General features: G+C 45.2%; 1 protein-coding gene across 1 annotated transcript in view; it reads left to right on the top strand.

Annotated features, from left to right (window-relative positions):
* Positions 1-5,699: 5,699 nt before the first annotated feature.
* KALRN (kalirin RhoGEF kinase) overlaps positions 5,700-12,768 on the top strand; it is a 1,371,746-nt gene continuing 1,364,677 nt past the window's right edge. The window contains exon 1 of the mRNA XM_030208706.1: positions 5,700-5,939. Within this exon, the coding sequence (XP_030064566.1) occupies positions 5,873-5,939 (67 nt within the window). The 5' untranslated portion in view covers positions 5,700-5,872. The remainder of the gene's footprint in view (positions 5,940-12,768) is intronic.

Raw genomic sequence — 12,768 nt, 5'->3', positions numbered from 1 at the left:
CAGGGACCTGTATACTGCTGCGATGGACTTGAGTATGACATTTGAGGCTGGCATAGAGGCTGGCAAAAAAAGTTTTTAAAGTTGTTTTTTTTTGAGGGTGGGAGGGGGTTAGTGACCACTGGGGGAGTCAGGGGAGGTGATCCCCGATTCCCTCCGGTGGTCATCTGGTCAGTTCGGGCACTTTTTTGGGACTTGGACCTGAAAAAAAAGGAACCAAATAAAGTGGACCAAATTCTCACCAGGGACGCCCTTCTTTTTTCCATTATCGGGTGAAGCTGGCCATCTGAAAGCACGCCCCTGTCCTGCCTTCACGACCCTACCAAAACGCCCCCTTGAAGTTTGGCTGGCTCTGCGAAGGAAAGCAGTTGAAACCGGCCAAAATCGGCTTTCGATTATACCGATTTGGCTGGCTTTAGGAGATTGCTGGACATCTCCCGATTTGTGTCGTAAGATGGCCAGTGATCTCCTTCGAAAATAAGCCATGGGCGTAGACTGGGGGGCGAGGGGGGGCAGTGCCCCCCAAATGACGAAGACGACTTAATCTACTTTCCTGCAGCGGCGAACGGACGGGCGATGCGTAAAAGCAGCAAGCAAGCAGCCAGGCTCGACTTCCTGAATCCTGCCCTCTCAGCGTCCCGCCCGCCTGAAAGGAAATGACATCAGAAGAGGGCGGGATGCAGAGAGGGCAGGATTCAGGAAGTCGAGCCTGGCTGCTTGCTTGCTGCTTTTACGCGTCGCCCGCTGTGTCCTGGGACTCCCGCGCGTGTTGTTGACGGTCAGTGAGGGAGTGCGAGGTGGAGCGGGAATAGAGTTTTTTTGTATCGAGTGAGGCGCTGTCGGTCAGTGGAGACAGGGAGTCGGCGGTTTCTTCATTAGTAGAGAGTCTACAAATGTGGTGCTGAGATATCCATGGCAGTGCATCATAGGAGTGCTGAAATCATTGCTGATGAGGTGGAAGTGGTGAAAAACGAAATGATCAGACAACAAAAGGTAGAAAAAAGTATTTTATTCAGAATTGAATTGGAATATGTCAGCTTTTGGAAATGTGCATCTGTGGTATGGGAAAGGGGGTGGGGAAATACTAGTGGAGAGGAAGAGGGAGTGCTGGGTAAGGAGGAAAGAAGGAAGGAAGGGAGAAAGAGCTGGCTTTTTTGGGAATAACCATAAGCCAGCTCTTGCTCCTTTCCTTCCCTCCACCATATTAGCATAATTTGCATATACTAATATGCAAATGAATATGCTAATATGCCCCACCCCTTCTTTTGCCCCGCCCCTTCCTTTACCCTGCCCCTTCCTTTGCCCCCCCCCCCCCCCCAAATGAAACAGTCAAACTACGCCTATGAAATAAGCTGGCTAATAAACTAAGTAACTGAAGTCACTAAGACTACACATTTACTACAAAATATGCACTGGGAAAAAGACAAAAGAAAACAAGCTTATCTGAATATTGATCAAGTTTTCTCCATGATTTCTGAACTAGTTTCCTGAAAGTTTTTCACATCCATGTCCTACAGAAATTTCCATTTCAAAAAATCTTCATCAGGGACGCCAGCGCTAGAACTCTCAAAGGTGCTCCATGTAGTAAACGTGTGGTCTTAGTGACTTCGGTTGCTTAGTTTATTTTGGTTTTGTCTCTCCTGTTGGATTTCTTTTTTGCAAAGATACACATGTAACATAGTAAGCCATAAGTTACTTGTATAAGTGTGAGGCCTGCCCAGATGTCATCCATGTGTATACACATCTGTAAAAGACACTATGGCAAATATATGCATATTTACTGAATAGCACATAGCCAGATTTTTGGCTTTTACACAGATATTTCCACATATAGGTTCATATATGGAGGTATTCTAGTTACTTACACACAAATATTGGTGTGAAGGAGTGGCCTAGTGGTTAGAGCACTGGTCTTGCAATCCAGCAGTGGCCAGGTCAAATCCCACTGCTGCTCTTTGTGATCTTGGGCAATTCACTTAACCCTCCATTGCCTCAGGTACAAACTTTTGTGAGCCCTCCTGGGACAGAGAAATATCCAGTGTACCTGAATGTAACTCACCTTGAGCTAAAGGTGTGAGCAAAATCCAAATAAATTATTTGAGATTCTGTTGCTACTATCTGAGATTCTACATGGAATGTTGCTATTCCATTAGCAACATTCCATGTAGAAGCCTGTCCTTGCAGATCAGCTGCACAGGCTTCTGTTTCTGTGAGTCTGACGTGCAGGACGTCAGACTCACAGAAACAGAAGCCTGAACGGCCGGCCGTGTTGCTGATCCACAAGGGCAGGCTTCTACACGGAATGTTGCTAGTGGAGGAGTAGCCTAGTGGTTAGTGCAATGGAACATTGAACGTTGCTACTATTTGAGATTCTACATGGAACGTTGCTATTATTGGTGATTCTGCAGAGACTGTTGAGGAGTGGCCTAGTGGATAGAACACTGGTCTTGCAATCCAGAGATGACTGGTTCAAATCTCACTGCTTCTCCTTGTGATCTTGGGCAAGTCACTTAACCTTCTATTGCCTCAGATACAAACTTAGGTTGTGCACTCTCCTGGGACAGAGAAATATCCAGTGTACCGGAATGTAACTCACCTTGAGCTACCACTGAAAAAGGTGTGAGTAAAATCTAAATATATGAACATTTTCACTGCTGTAATTGTCTATTGCTTATACTTGATTTATTCTTGCTGTACGCCAGCTTGAGTGAATTCTTTCAAAAAAGTTGTAAATAAATCCCAATAAATAAAGACATGCTAGTATTCTAGTCATTTTTTTCAGGTAGATATCAGCACCTTCTGCCTTATAACTAGAACTAGGGTGCATGCACATCAGGCTCCAGAGCGAGCAGCAGTCTGTCACTGTGGCTTTTAGTCAAACACAGTAGTTGTAATTTGCTGGGCTAAGGAGGGCTAAAGGAAAACAGGAAATATGCCAAGAGTAGTTAGGAAAGGTTTATTTATTAATGGCTCTGGTGCCCAATGAGAGGTCAGTTCTGACTGAACTGGAAGGAAATTGCTGGACCAAAGAAAATAAAACAGTTTTCCAGAACTTTTGGAATGAATTTAACACAGGAGTGAGATTTTCCAAGTGTTGAAAGTGAAATTATTATCTAGCAGTATTTCAAGTTTAAGAAAGGAAAAAGCCATTTGTATACTGGAGGAGTGGCCTGGTGGTTAGAGCACTGGTCTTGCAATCCGAAGGTGGCCAATTCAAATCCCACTGCTGCTCTGTGTGATCTTGGGCAAGTCACTTAACCCTCCATTGCCTCAGGTACAAACTTAGATTATGAGCCCTCCTGCCACAGAGAAATATCCAGTGTACCTGAATATAACTCAACTCCAGCTACTACTGAAAAAGGTGTGAGCAAAATAGATATATGAAATGTTGCCACTTTTTGAGATTCTGGAATGTTGCTACTACTGTATTTGAGATTCTACACAGAATGTTGCTAGCGGAGGAGTAGCATAGTGGTTAGTGCAGTGGAACGTGGAATGCTACTATTTGAGATTCTACATGGAGTATTGCTGAGAGGAGGAGTGGCCTAGTGGTTAGAGCAGGGGTCTTGCAATCCAGAGGTGCTACTGTTTGAGATTCTACATGGAATGTTGCTATTCCACTAGCAACATTCCATGTAGAAGCCTGCCCTTGCAAATCAGCCGCACAGGCTTCTGTTTCTGTGAGTCTGACGTCCAGAAGGACGTCAGACTCACAGAAACAGAAGCCTGTGTGGCCGTTGCTGATCTGCAAGGGCAAACTTCTACAAGGTATGCTGCTAGTGGAGGAGTAGCCTAGTGGTTGGTGCAGTGGACTTTGATCCTGGGGAACTGAGTTCAATTCCCACTGCAGCTCCTTGTGACTCTGGGCAAGTCACTTAACCCTCCGTTGTCCCTGGTACAAAATAAGTACCTGAATATATGTAAACCTCTTTGAATGTAGTTGCAAAAACCTCAGAAAGGCAGTATATCAAGTCCCATTTCCCTTTCCCTTATGACATCACAATATCAGAAGTGAGCCAAGTATTGGCCATTGTGACATCACTGATGAGGTTGGCTCTTATTGGTGGAATGAGTGGAGGGATTAGCCTAGTGGTTAGTGCAGTGGACTTTGATCCTGGGGAACTGAGTTCAATTCCCACTGCTGCTCCTTGTGATCTTGGGCAAGTCACTTAACCCCCCATTGCTTCAGGTACAAACTTAGACTGTGAGTCCTCCTGGGACAGAGGACCATCCAAAATACCTGAATGTAACCACCTTGAGGCTACTACTGGGTGTGAGCAAAATCTAAATAAATAGTGCTTCATATCTAAGGACTCAGTGACCCCTGGGATCTAATGTCCTTTAAAAAAAAGAAACAATAGCAGCTTACCACAGTACCTAACCTTTTTTTGTTGAAAAATATATTTGTTACCTATTATTGGGGCACAGTAAGACTCTTATGTAAGAGAGAATGATTGGGTCTGGCAGTACTAGGAACCGCTTGAATTGGGGATTAATTGATCTGGAAGTCAAGAATTCCACGTGTCCGACTTTGCAGAAGTTAACCTAAAAATAAGTCTTTGTGAAAAAAAATAATCGTTCAACGCCGTCACGTCCTTTTCGAAAAATTTCCCCTACGGATTCGTACAGTGCAGGAAAAACCTACACACTATAAGCTGCTGGACTGTATTAAGGGGTCACGATTCACTGGCTGTTGGAGCCCAGCTGGGATGTCCCCAGCACAGATCCACTACTGAGCCAGAAGGCGTGGAAATAAAAGATTTCTGTTATAGTCGCTCGCAATCTGGATGGAATGATGCTGGGAAACAGTGCAAGTTCACTTTAAGTCAAAGAAGGGTGCTGAGGAGTCACACCACGGGGCAGAATGTGTGGGCCCAAACTGCACGGAAGTGACAGCTCTACATATTTGGCAACATAATTTTAACTAATTAACTAATTGCTATTTTGTTTTGAATGTTCCACGAAGACACATGCGTCATTAGAGGTCACATTAATTGCAAACAAGCCTCCGGTTTTAGTGCATTCATTTATTCTCTCACTGTTTTGTTTTTTTTTTATTATTTGCGCGCAACGTACAGGTTTGTTTTTCCTGCCGTTCGCTAGAATCTTTCCAATTCTGGCTGCCAAAAAACCCCCCAAAATGTGAACCCACTCCCCACATTTGCATTGTGCTAACACGATTTAAAAAAAGAAAAATAGGTGGAGATAGTTACAATGACAGAAACAACGCTTCATCATCCTTCCAGCTGCGCCTTAAGGAATAAGGCGCGCTAAGGAGAGGAAGAAACTCCTGCAACGGGGAAAGAACGCTCCGCCTCTCCTCCTCCCCGCGGAGTCCCAGCGAACAGCGGCTGCCTCTGCCCGGCGAGCAATTAGCAGAGAAACAGCAACAATAGCCGCCGGGCTGCCCGCTTGCAGGGCTGGAGCTGTCATCTGGGCGAAGAGAGTCACATGCGCGCAGGGGCATTGAAAGGAAGCGGAGAGAGAGGAGGAGGAGGAGGAAAAGGAGGGGAGCGGGGCTGAACAATAGAGGGAAGGAGGAGGCAGGCAGCAGCAGACGGCAGGGGTACGGAGGTGCTGGGGTGTAGGGTGTGTGTGGGCGGGCGAGGAGGGGGGTGGGGGGAGGAGAGGCTTGCTTTCTGGAGCCCGGAGAGGGCAGCAGGGAATAAAAAAAAAAAAAAATCTCAACGCCACCCCGACTGGCGAGCGATCGGCTGCAGCCGGCCGGTTTGAAGGGCGGCGATGAAGCCGGGGCGCCTGCCTGGATTTGCCTGAGAAGGAGAAGCCGCGGCCGCCGCTCGCTTTCCCTGGATATTATCAGCCGTCATCGCCGGAGCAGCGTCTCCACCGCCGACGACTCCCCGAACTAGGAAGCATGAATTCGGCCGAAGGAGCCGAAGAAGGCGCCAACGATGCCGAGGTGGATGCCTTCTTCAGAACAGGTAACGGGGGCCGGGGACGCACTGCCATCACCTTGCAGGCTGGGGATGAGAGAGGGGGGGTGAAGTGAAGGGCTCCCATGCTTTGTCAATGCAAGGAATGAGCTAGGATTCGCCTCTCGATTTGCAGCGCTGAAAGTCCAATGTAATTGTCTGATGATCTGATCGGTCGATTGTGTATCCAGAGTTAGCGGTGCTCTTAATTGAAATGGTTTGTTGCTGTGGGCAGACAATTGATCGAACTGGAACTGTTTGCTGTCTGTTCCGTGCAGAAATGTGCAAAACGATTTCCCCCCCTTCTTTCTTACATATTAACTGGCTTTGGTATATAATTCCTGGCTACGAAAAGCGCCTTTTCCATTTTTTTTAAATTTTCTTTGAAATGTACGAAAGGTTTTCTTTTTTTCTAGTTACTGTAAGATGCCCATTCATTCATGACTTGGAACTGTGAGCTGTGGAGCAGCTGGTACACACACAGAACTGACATGGCATTTGCGCCCAGAGCACCCTTCAGGCTGGCTTATGGGTCACATCTACTGATGGAGCTGGAGGATCTTGTGTTCATTTGTCTCTGAACTCACTTTTCTGGTTTTATACCTGAGTACCTGTAGCTGAACATTGGCTGTTTGTGTGCAATGAAGTTGACATTATAGTTGGATTATTTACTCTTTGCCTTTGACATTTTGACTCTTCTCATTAAATATTTGCCTAAAGACATAACATAGGAACAGTCCTTTATTGAATAAGGCCCCCATGCCCCCAGCAAATAATATAGGATGACCCCCCTCCCCGTGTGCATGCAGAATACAATTTTTTCCTCACCTCCAATTATCGCTTTGCTGCTTTCTAAGAGTGGTTCCCCTTTGATGAACAGTGACACGCACTGGCTTCTGGCAGAAAGGGCAGGGATGACTTGGAGATTGATTGTTACCAGAGTAGCTTTGCTTCAGCCTTTCAGCGTAAATGGGGAACTGTCTCTAGTCTACCCTGGCAAAGCGAGAGCTACAAAGGAAGCATAAAATGCTAAGATTAGGGGCTAGGTGGCATAGTCACTCCATGCACAAGATACCTTTTCCGTCTCTGGAGACCTGCCTCAGTTGCTCACTGCATTTGAGACTTGTGATCCTGGCCTTATTCCTAATCACCTCGTCTCCACGTCTCAGCTGTATGGTAGAGCGCAGCGGTTAACATTAGGGTTGAAGCAGAAGTTTATGATAGGTGTTGCTAAAGGACACGATGGAGATGCACGGAGGAGCTTGCCTGCTGATATACACATTATTGCCACATAAGTACTGCCATACTGGGAAAGACCAAAGGTCCATCAAGCCCAGCATCCTGTTTCCAACAGTGGCCAATCCAGGTCACAAATACCTGGCAAGATCCCCCAAAAAGTATAAAACATTTTATGCTGCTTATACCAGAAATAGGGGAATTCCCCCCCAAGTCCAATTTAATAATGGTCTATGGACTTTTCCTTTAGGAAGCCGTCCAAACCTTTTTAAAACTCTGCTAACCGCCTTTACCGCATTCTCTGGCCACGACAAGGATTAAAACATCTCTTCCTTAGGCACAGCCCTCCTTGCCTGCATGAATTCAAGAAGAAATCAGATGTAACAGTAGAGACTTGGGAATATCAATTTACCCATATTTTGAAAGGTCTTTGGTAGGCATCTCTGCATATGAGCTAGGTTTCACGGACAACTTTGATGGCAATTCTATAAATTGGCACCTCTGTTTAGGTGCTCTGATGCTGAGCGTTCGGCGCCAATTGTGTAACTGCATCAGTGTGGCAAGACGCCATTATAGAATGTTGTGTAAATTGCACATTGGGAAGAATAATCTGAATCATCGTTACCTGATGCTGGGGTCCACCTTAGGAGTCAGCACCCAGGAAAAAGATCTAGGCGGCAATGTAGACTGTATGCTGAAATCTTCTGGTCAATGTGCGGTGGCAGCCAAAATCGTAGACAGGATGCTAGGAATTATTAGGAAAGGGATGCAAAATAAGACCAAGAGTATTATAACGCCTCTGTATCGCTCCATGGTGCGACCTCACCTTGAGGTTGCTGTATATCAGAAAAGAAATAGCGGAATTAGAAAAGGTTCAAAGAAGAGCGACCAAAATGATAAATGGGATGATCTCCTCTCATATGAGGAAAAGGCTAAAGAAGTTAGAGTTCTTCAGCATGGAAAAGAGACGGTTGAGGGGGGATATGATTGAGGTCTACAAAATCCTGAATGGTGTAGAATGAGTAGAAGTGATTCAATGTTTTCTTTTTCCAAAAGTACAAAGACTAGGGGACACTCAGTGAAGTCGCATGGAAACACTTTTTAAAACAAATAGGAGGCAATATTTTTTTCACTCAATGAATAGTTAAGCTCTGGAACTCGTTGCCAGAGGATGTGGTAACAGTGATTACCATATCCAGGTTTATTAAAGTTTTGGATGCATTCCTGGAGGAAAAGTCATAGTCTGCTATTGAGACAGACTTGGGAGAAGCCTGGGATTGGTGGCGTGGAATGTTGCTACTATTTGGGTTTCTGCCAGGAACTTGTGACCTGGATTGGCCATTGTTGGAAACAGGATGCTGGGCTAGATGGACCATTGGTCTGCCCAGTATGGCTATTCATATGTTCTTATGGCACGGGTACACCTAAGTTTCAGCATGATTGTTTACACCATGTCAATGACAGGTGTAATAAATGGGTCCACCTGCATGAGTCAAGTGATGTGCATAACTGATAGTATTCTGTAAGTTATGTGCGTCACGTGAAGACATTCCCATGGCCCACCCATGTTCTGCCCATGTATATGCCCCCCGCGGTTAGGTGCTATAGCTCTTGCCACTTTATAGAATAGTTCCTAATGCACATTTGTGTGTATCTACCAATTACTGGCACCTAGACATGCAGAAGCGCTACATAGGTCTAAGCACCAATTTCTAGAATTGCCTTCTTTTTGCCCCTTCTGTTTTTCTCTTGATAGTATGACTTTTTCTAGGCCTACTGGCTGCCAGGCTGCCCACAAAGTCTGTGTGTGAATTCACAGGAAGGTCATCAGCGGAAGAACTTTAGTGTTTTCATCTCATCCACAGCCCTAGCAGGTTGAAGCTCATTTTTTATTTTAAATTGCTTTGATCTTGTGGAGAAGGATTGCAACATCGGCTGACTGTGCATATCTTCAGATCCGGAGCCCATTAGAGTGAGAGAGATTTGCCATTTAATATGCCTTGCTGTGACCAAAAAAACATCCCTACAAGCTTAGCTTAGAACAAGAGTTATTTGCTGTTGCTTTTTATAACTCTTTACTTAAACATTTTTAAAGGTGGTGTATCAAATATTTTGAGTGACACATAATGGGCTGAAATTATGCCAGTGTGTGTGTGTGTGTTTTTTTTTCATGATAGGTCTAAATAGAATGAGCAGGTTAGAGGAAATGATTCTGGCAAGGTTATTTCGACTGAATCTGAAAAAGGGAGGGTTAAATCCCGAAAACTAGTTAAAAAACATGTAATACCCCATTGAAATGGGTATTGCTAAGAGCTGGAACGTACATGAACTCTCCAGAGGTATGTGTGTAGGTGGATGGAGATCCGGCCCAAGAGGTGTGTTTAAGGAGTGAGTTGTAGAAAGACATTGTTATGAGATGGTGAATGACATTGGGGGGGGGGGGGGGGAGGGTTTGCAGACCATTGGGGAGGAATGGTGAGCCCTGTCCAGCATGCATTTTCATTCTAGCAGTCCTCATTCCCCCAATGCAGCAGCCCTCCCGCAGGAACCCTGACCCGACCCCCCCCCCCAGCAGGGGAGGGGGTAGTTGGGGTCTGGTGGTCCCATGGACCTCCAGCCCCTGTGTTTGACAGGTCTGGGCTTTTGACAGCCCGGACCTGTCAAACAAGTGCAGGAGGATTGTGCCTGAGCCCTACCCCATGATCAGAGAATGGCGTGCTTAAATTTGCATGCTGTTATCTCTGATCATAGGGGTGGAAAAGCCTCGCGTTGCTCCAGCATTATTTTTAGAGCGCTGTGTGGAACAGTGCGGGGCTTTTGATCATCTGCCCACCAGTTAGCGGCAATGTACATGATACTAACCAGTTAATTATGTGGATACCTTTAGGATAACAATAAGTGTGTCCTAACTTTGAGGTCCTTATAGTAAAGTGTATTAAGCACTTAACACGCAGTCAATGCACAGAACCAAACTTCCTCGCAAATTTTTTTAAGCGTCTTGCAGTATTTTCCCTGTCTATACGCTCTAAACTGCACATTATTGAATTTTTAAGAATATTTCTATCTCAGGGTGTGTCATGGGCAGAGAGTGGGTGTGGAAGTTACCTGATGCTAGGGTCCACCTTGGGGGGGTCAGCACTTAGGAAAAAGATCTAGGTGTCGTTGTAGATAATACGCTGAGATCTTCTGCTCAGTGTGTGGAGGCGGCCAAAAAAGCAAACAGGATGCTAGGAATTATTAGGAAAGGGATGGTGAATAAGACCGAAAATACTATAATGCCTTTGCATGGCTCCATGGTGCGACCACACCTTGAGTACTGCATTCAGTTCTGGTCGATGTATCTCAAAACCGATATACCGGAATTAGAAAAGGTTCAAAGAAGAGTGACCAAAATGATAAAGGGGATGGAACTCCTCTCGTATGAGGAAAGGCTAAAGAGGTTAGGGCTCTTCAGCTTGGAAAAGAGATGGCTGAGGGGAGATATGATTGAGGTCTACAAAATCCTGAGTGGTATAGAACAAGTAGCAGTAAATCAATTTTGTACTTGTTCCAAAAGTACAAAGACTAGGGGACACTCGAGGAAGTTACACAGAAATGCATTTAAAATAAATAGGAGGAACTATTTTTTCACTCAATGAATAGTTAAGCTCTGGAACTCTTTGCTGGAGGATGTGGCAACAGTGGTTAGAGTATCTGGGTTTAAAAAAATGTTTGGACACGTTCCTGGAGGAAAAGCCCATAGTTTTGCTATTGAGACAGACATGGGGAGGCAGCTGCTTGTCCCAGGATTGTTAGCATGGACTATTGCTACTATTTGAGTTTCTGCCAGGTACTTGTGACCTAGCTTGACCACTGTTTGGAAACGGGATACTGGGCTAGATGAACCATTGGTCTGACCCAGTATGGCTACTCTTATGTTCTTAGTGCACTATGATTAGGAGGCAGTAAGCGTTGTTTAGTATGAGGAGATTTTGATATGATGATGTGTCACTGTTTTGTTTTTGATTGTGTTATATCATTTTGACTGTATTTTTTTTTGTAAGCTGCCAAGAACATTGTGGATTGAGTGGGTTATGAATGTTATAAATAAACTAGTAAGAAAGGCCCATTTCTGAGGCCAATGAAACGGGCGCTAGCAAGGCGCTTTCGTTCCCATCCCCCTCCCCTTGTTGATGGACTTACCCTCCGTGCTTCAGGGTGGTCATGGGCGCCCCGCCCCGGCCGGCGCCCCGTCCTGCGACGTAGAGAGTGGCTGGCTGGCTCCCTCGCTGCCTGTGACCTACAGCCTGCCTGGCTCACTCCCTCCATTCGTCCTCGCGTAGTAGATCAATGTATGCCCCGCCCTCGTGTCAAACGTGATGACGTCGAGGGCGGAGCGATGCGATTGGTCAAGTGTCATAGCTCCGCCCTAGACTTCATCATGGGGCAAACAGTAATGAGGCTAAATTCCAATCTCTGGCACCTCACAAACCGGAAGTTGCAGCTTCATTAGAACGTTGAGGTAGCAAATTATGTGCGGAAGGGGCGTGGCTGTGGGTGGGTCTATCAGTGAGAGTGAGTGGTACCTGAGTGACAGTGAGTGACAGCCTAAGTGCAGGGCTCCAGGGTTTCCCTGCCACAGAGTGAGCTTCAGAATGTTTGAGGTGAGAATTATTAATATAGATAAAATACATTTGGCAGGTAATGCGAAGCATTAATGCATACTCTGCAAAAAAAGAAAAAGAACGGGAAAGGTCTCAAAAAGTGCTGCATAAAATTTGCAGCTACCCTTCGCTAAATCTCACATTTAAACGTGTTAACTGCAAATTTTAGCGCACTTTAGTTATCCGGGTACTAGTCTGAATATCGCCAACACCTGGATACATGGCGGTGGCCAAGCTACAGTTGGATAGAGTGCCAGCTGTTATCCAAATATCAGTGGTCAATATCGGGGTATAAAGAAACCCACAGCGGCCAGCATATAAAAAATCAAACACTGACCTCTGCAGCTGAATATTGGGGGCTTACTTTTTGTTTACAACCAGCATATATATAGCTTTATATATAATCTATTGCGCAGACAAGAAAACAAATCCCATCATGCTATGCAGCTTTTCAAATCTGACATGTGGCATAACTTTGTTCTATTCAGCTTTTGATGTCACATTATTTCCATGATTTATACAGTTTCCAGACATTTATGGACAGTCTTTTCTCCTTGGAGCTTATGGTTTTAGTCAAGATAGACAGCACAATGCATAATGAAAACAAATGAGGCTTTGAGTTCAGACAGCAAGGGCAGAACTAGGTGGGATAAAACTGAGGGAAGGACAACTTTACTTGTGCATCATTAAACATGATGTTTTAAGAATTGTGGATATGAAGGCCAAGGTGGGTTATAAGTGGGATATCATACGTGGGCCGTAATATATATAATAAGAACTCTGGATGTTGCTGATTAGCCTTTTGTGTGAATAGGCACAGATTACTGGTTTCTACCTCAGTCTGCTTAGACACTTCTAGATTCTGCAGGTTTGTCCAGCTACCATGAGTTACTGACATCTTGGTGGTCAGATCCTGGCTTATGAAGGGATTTTTGAACTACTCTTCTGACTGTAGAATA

This window comes from Microcaecilia unicolor, chromosome 7, assembly GCF_901765095.1.
Source record: "Microcaecilia unicolor chromosome 7, aMicUni1.1, whole genome shotgun sequence".
Lineage (NCBI taxonomy): Eukaryota > Metazoa > Chordata > Amphibia > Gymnophiona > Siphonopidae > Microcaecilia > Microcaecilia unicolor.
Note: the sequence above shows the minus strand (reverse complement) of the source record. Positions and strands in the feature narration are given on the sequence as shown.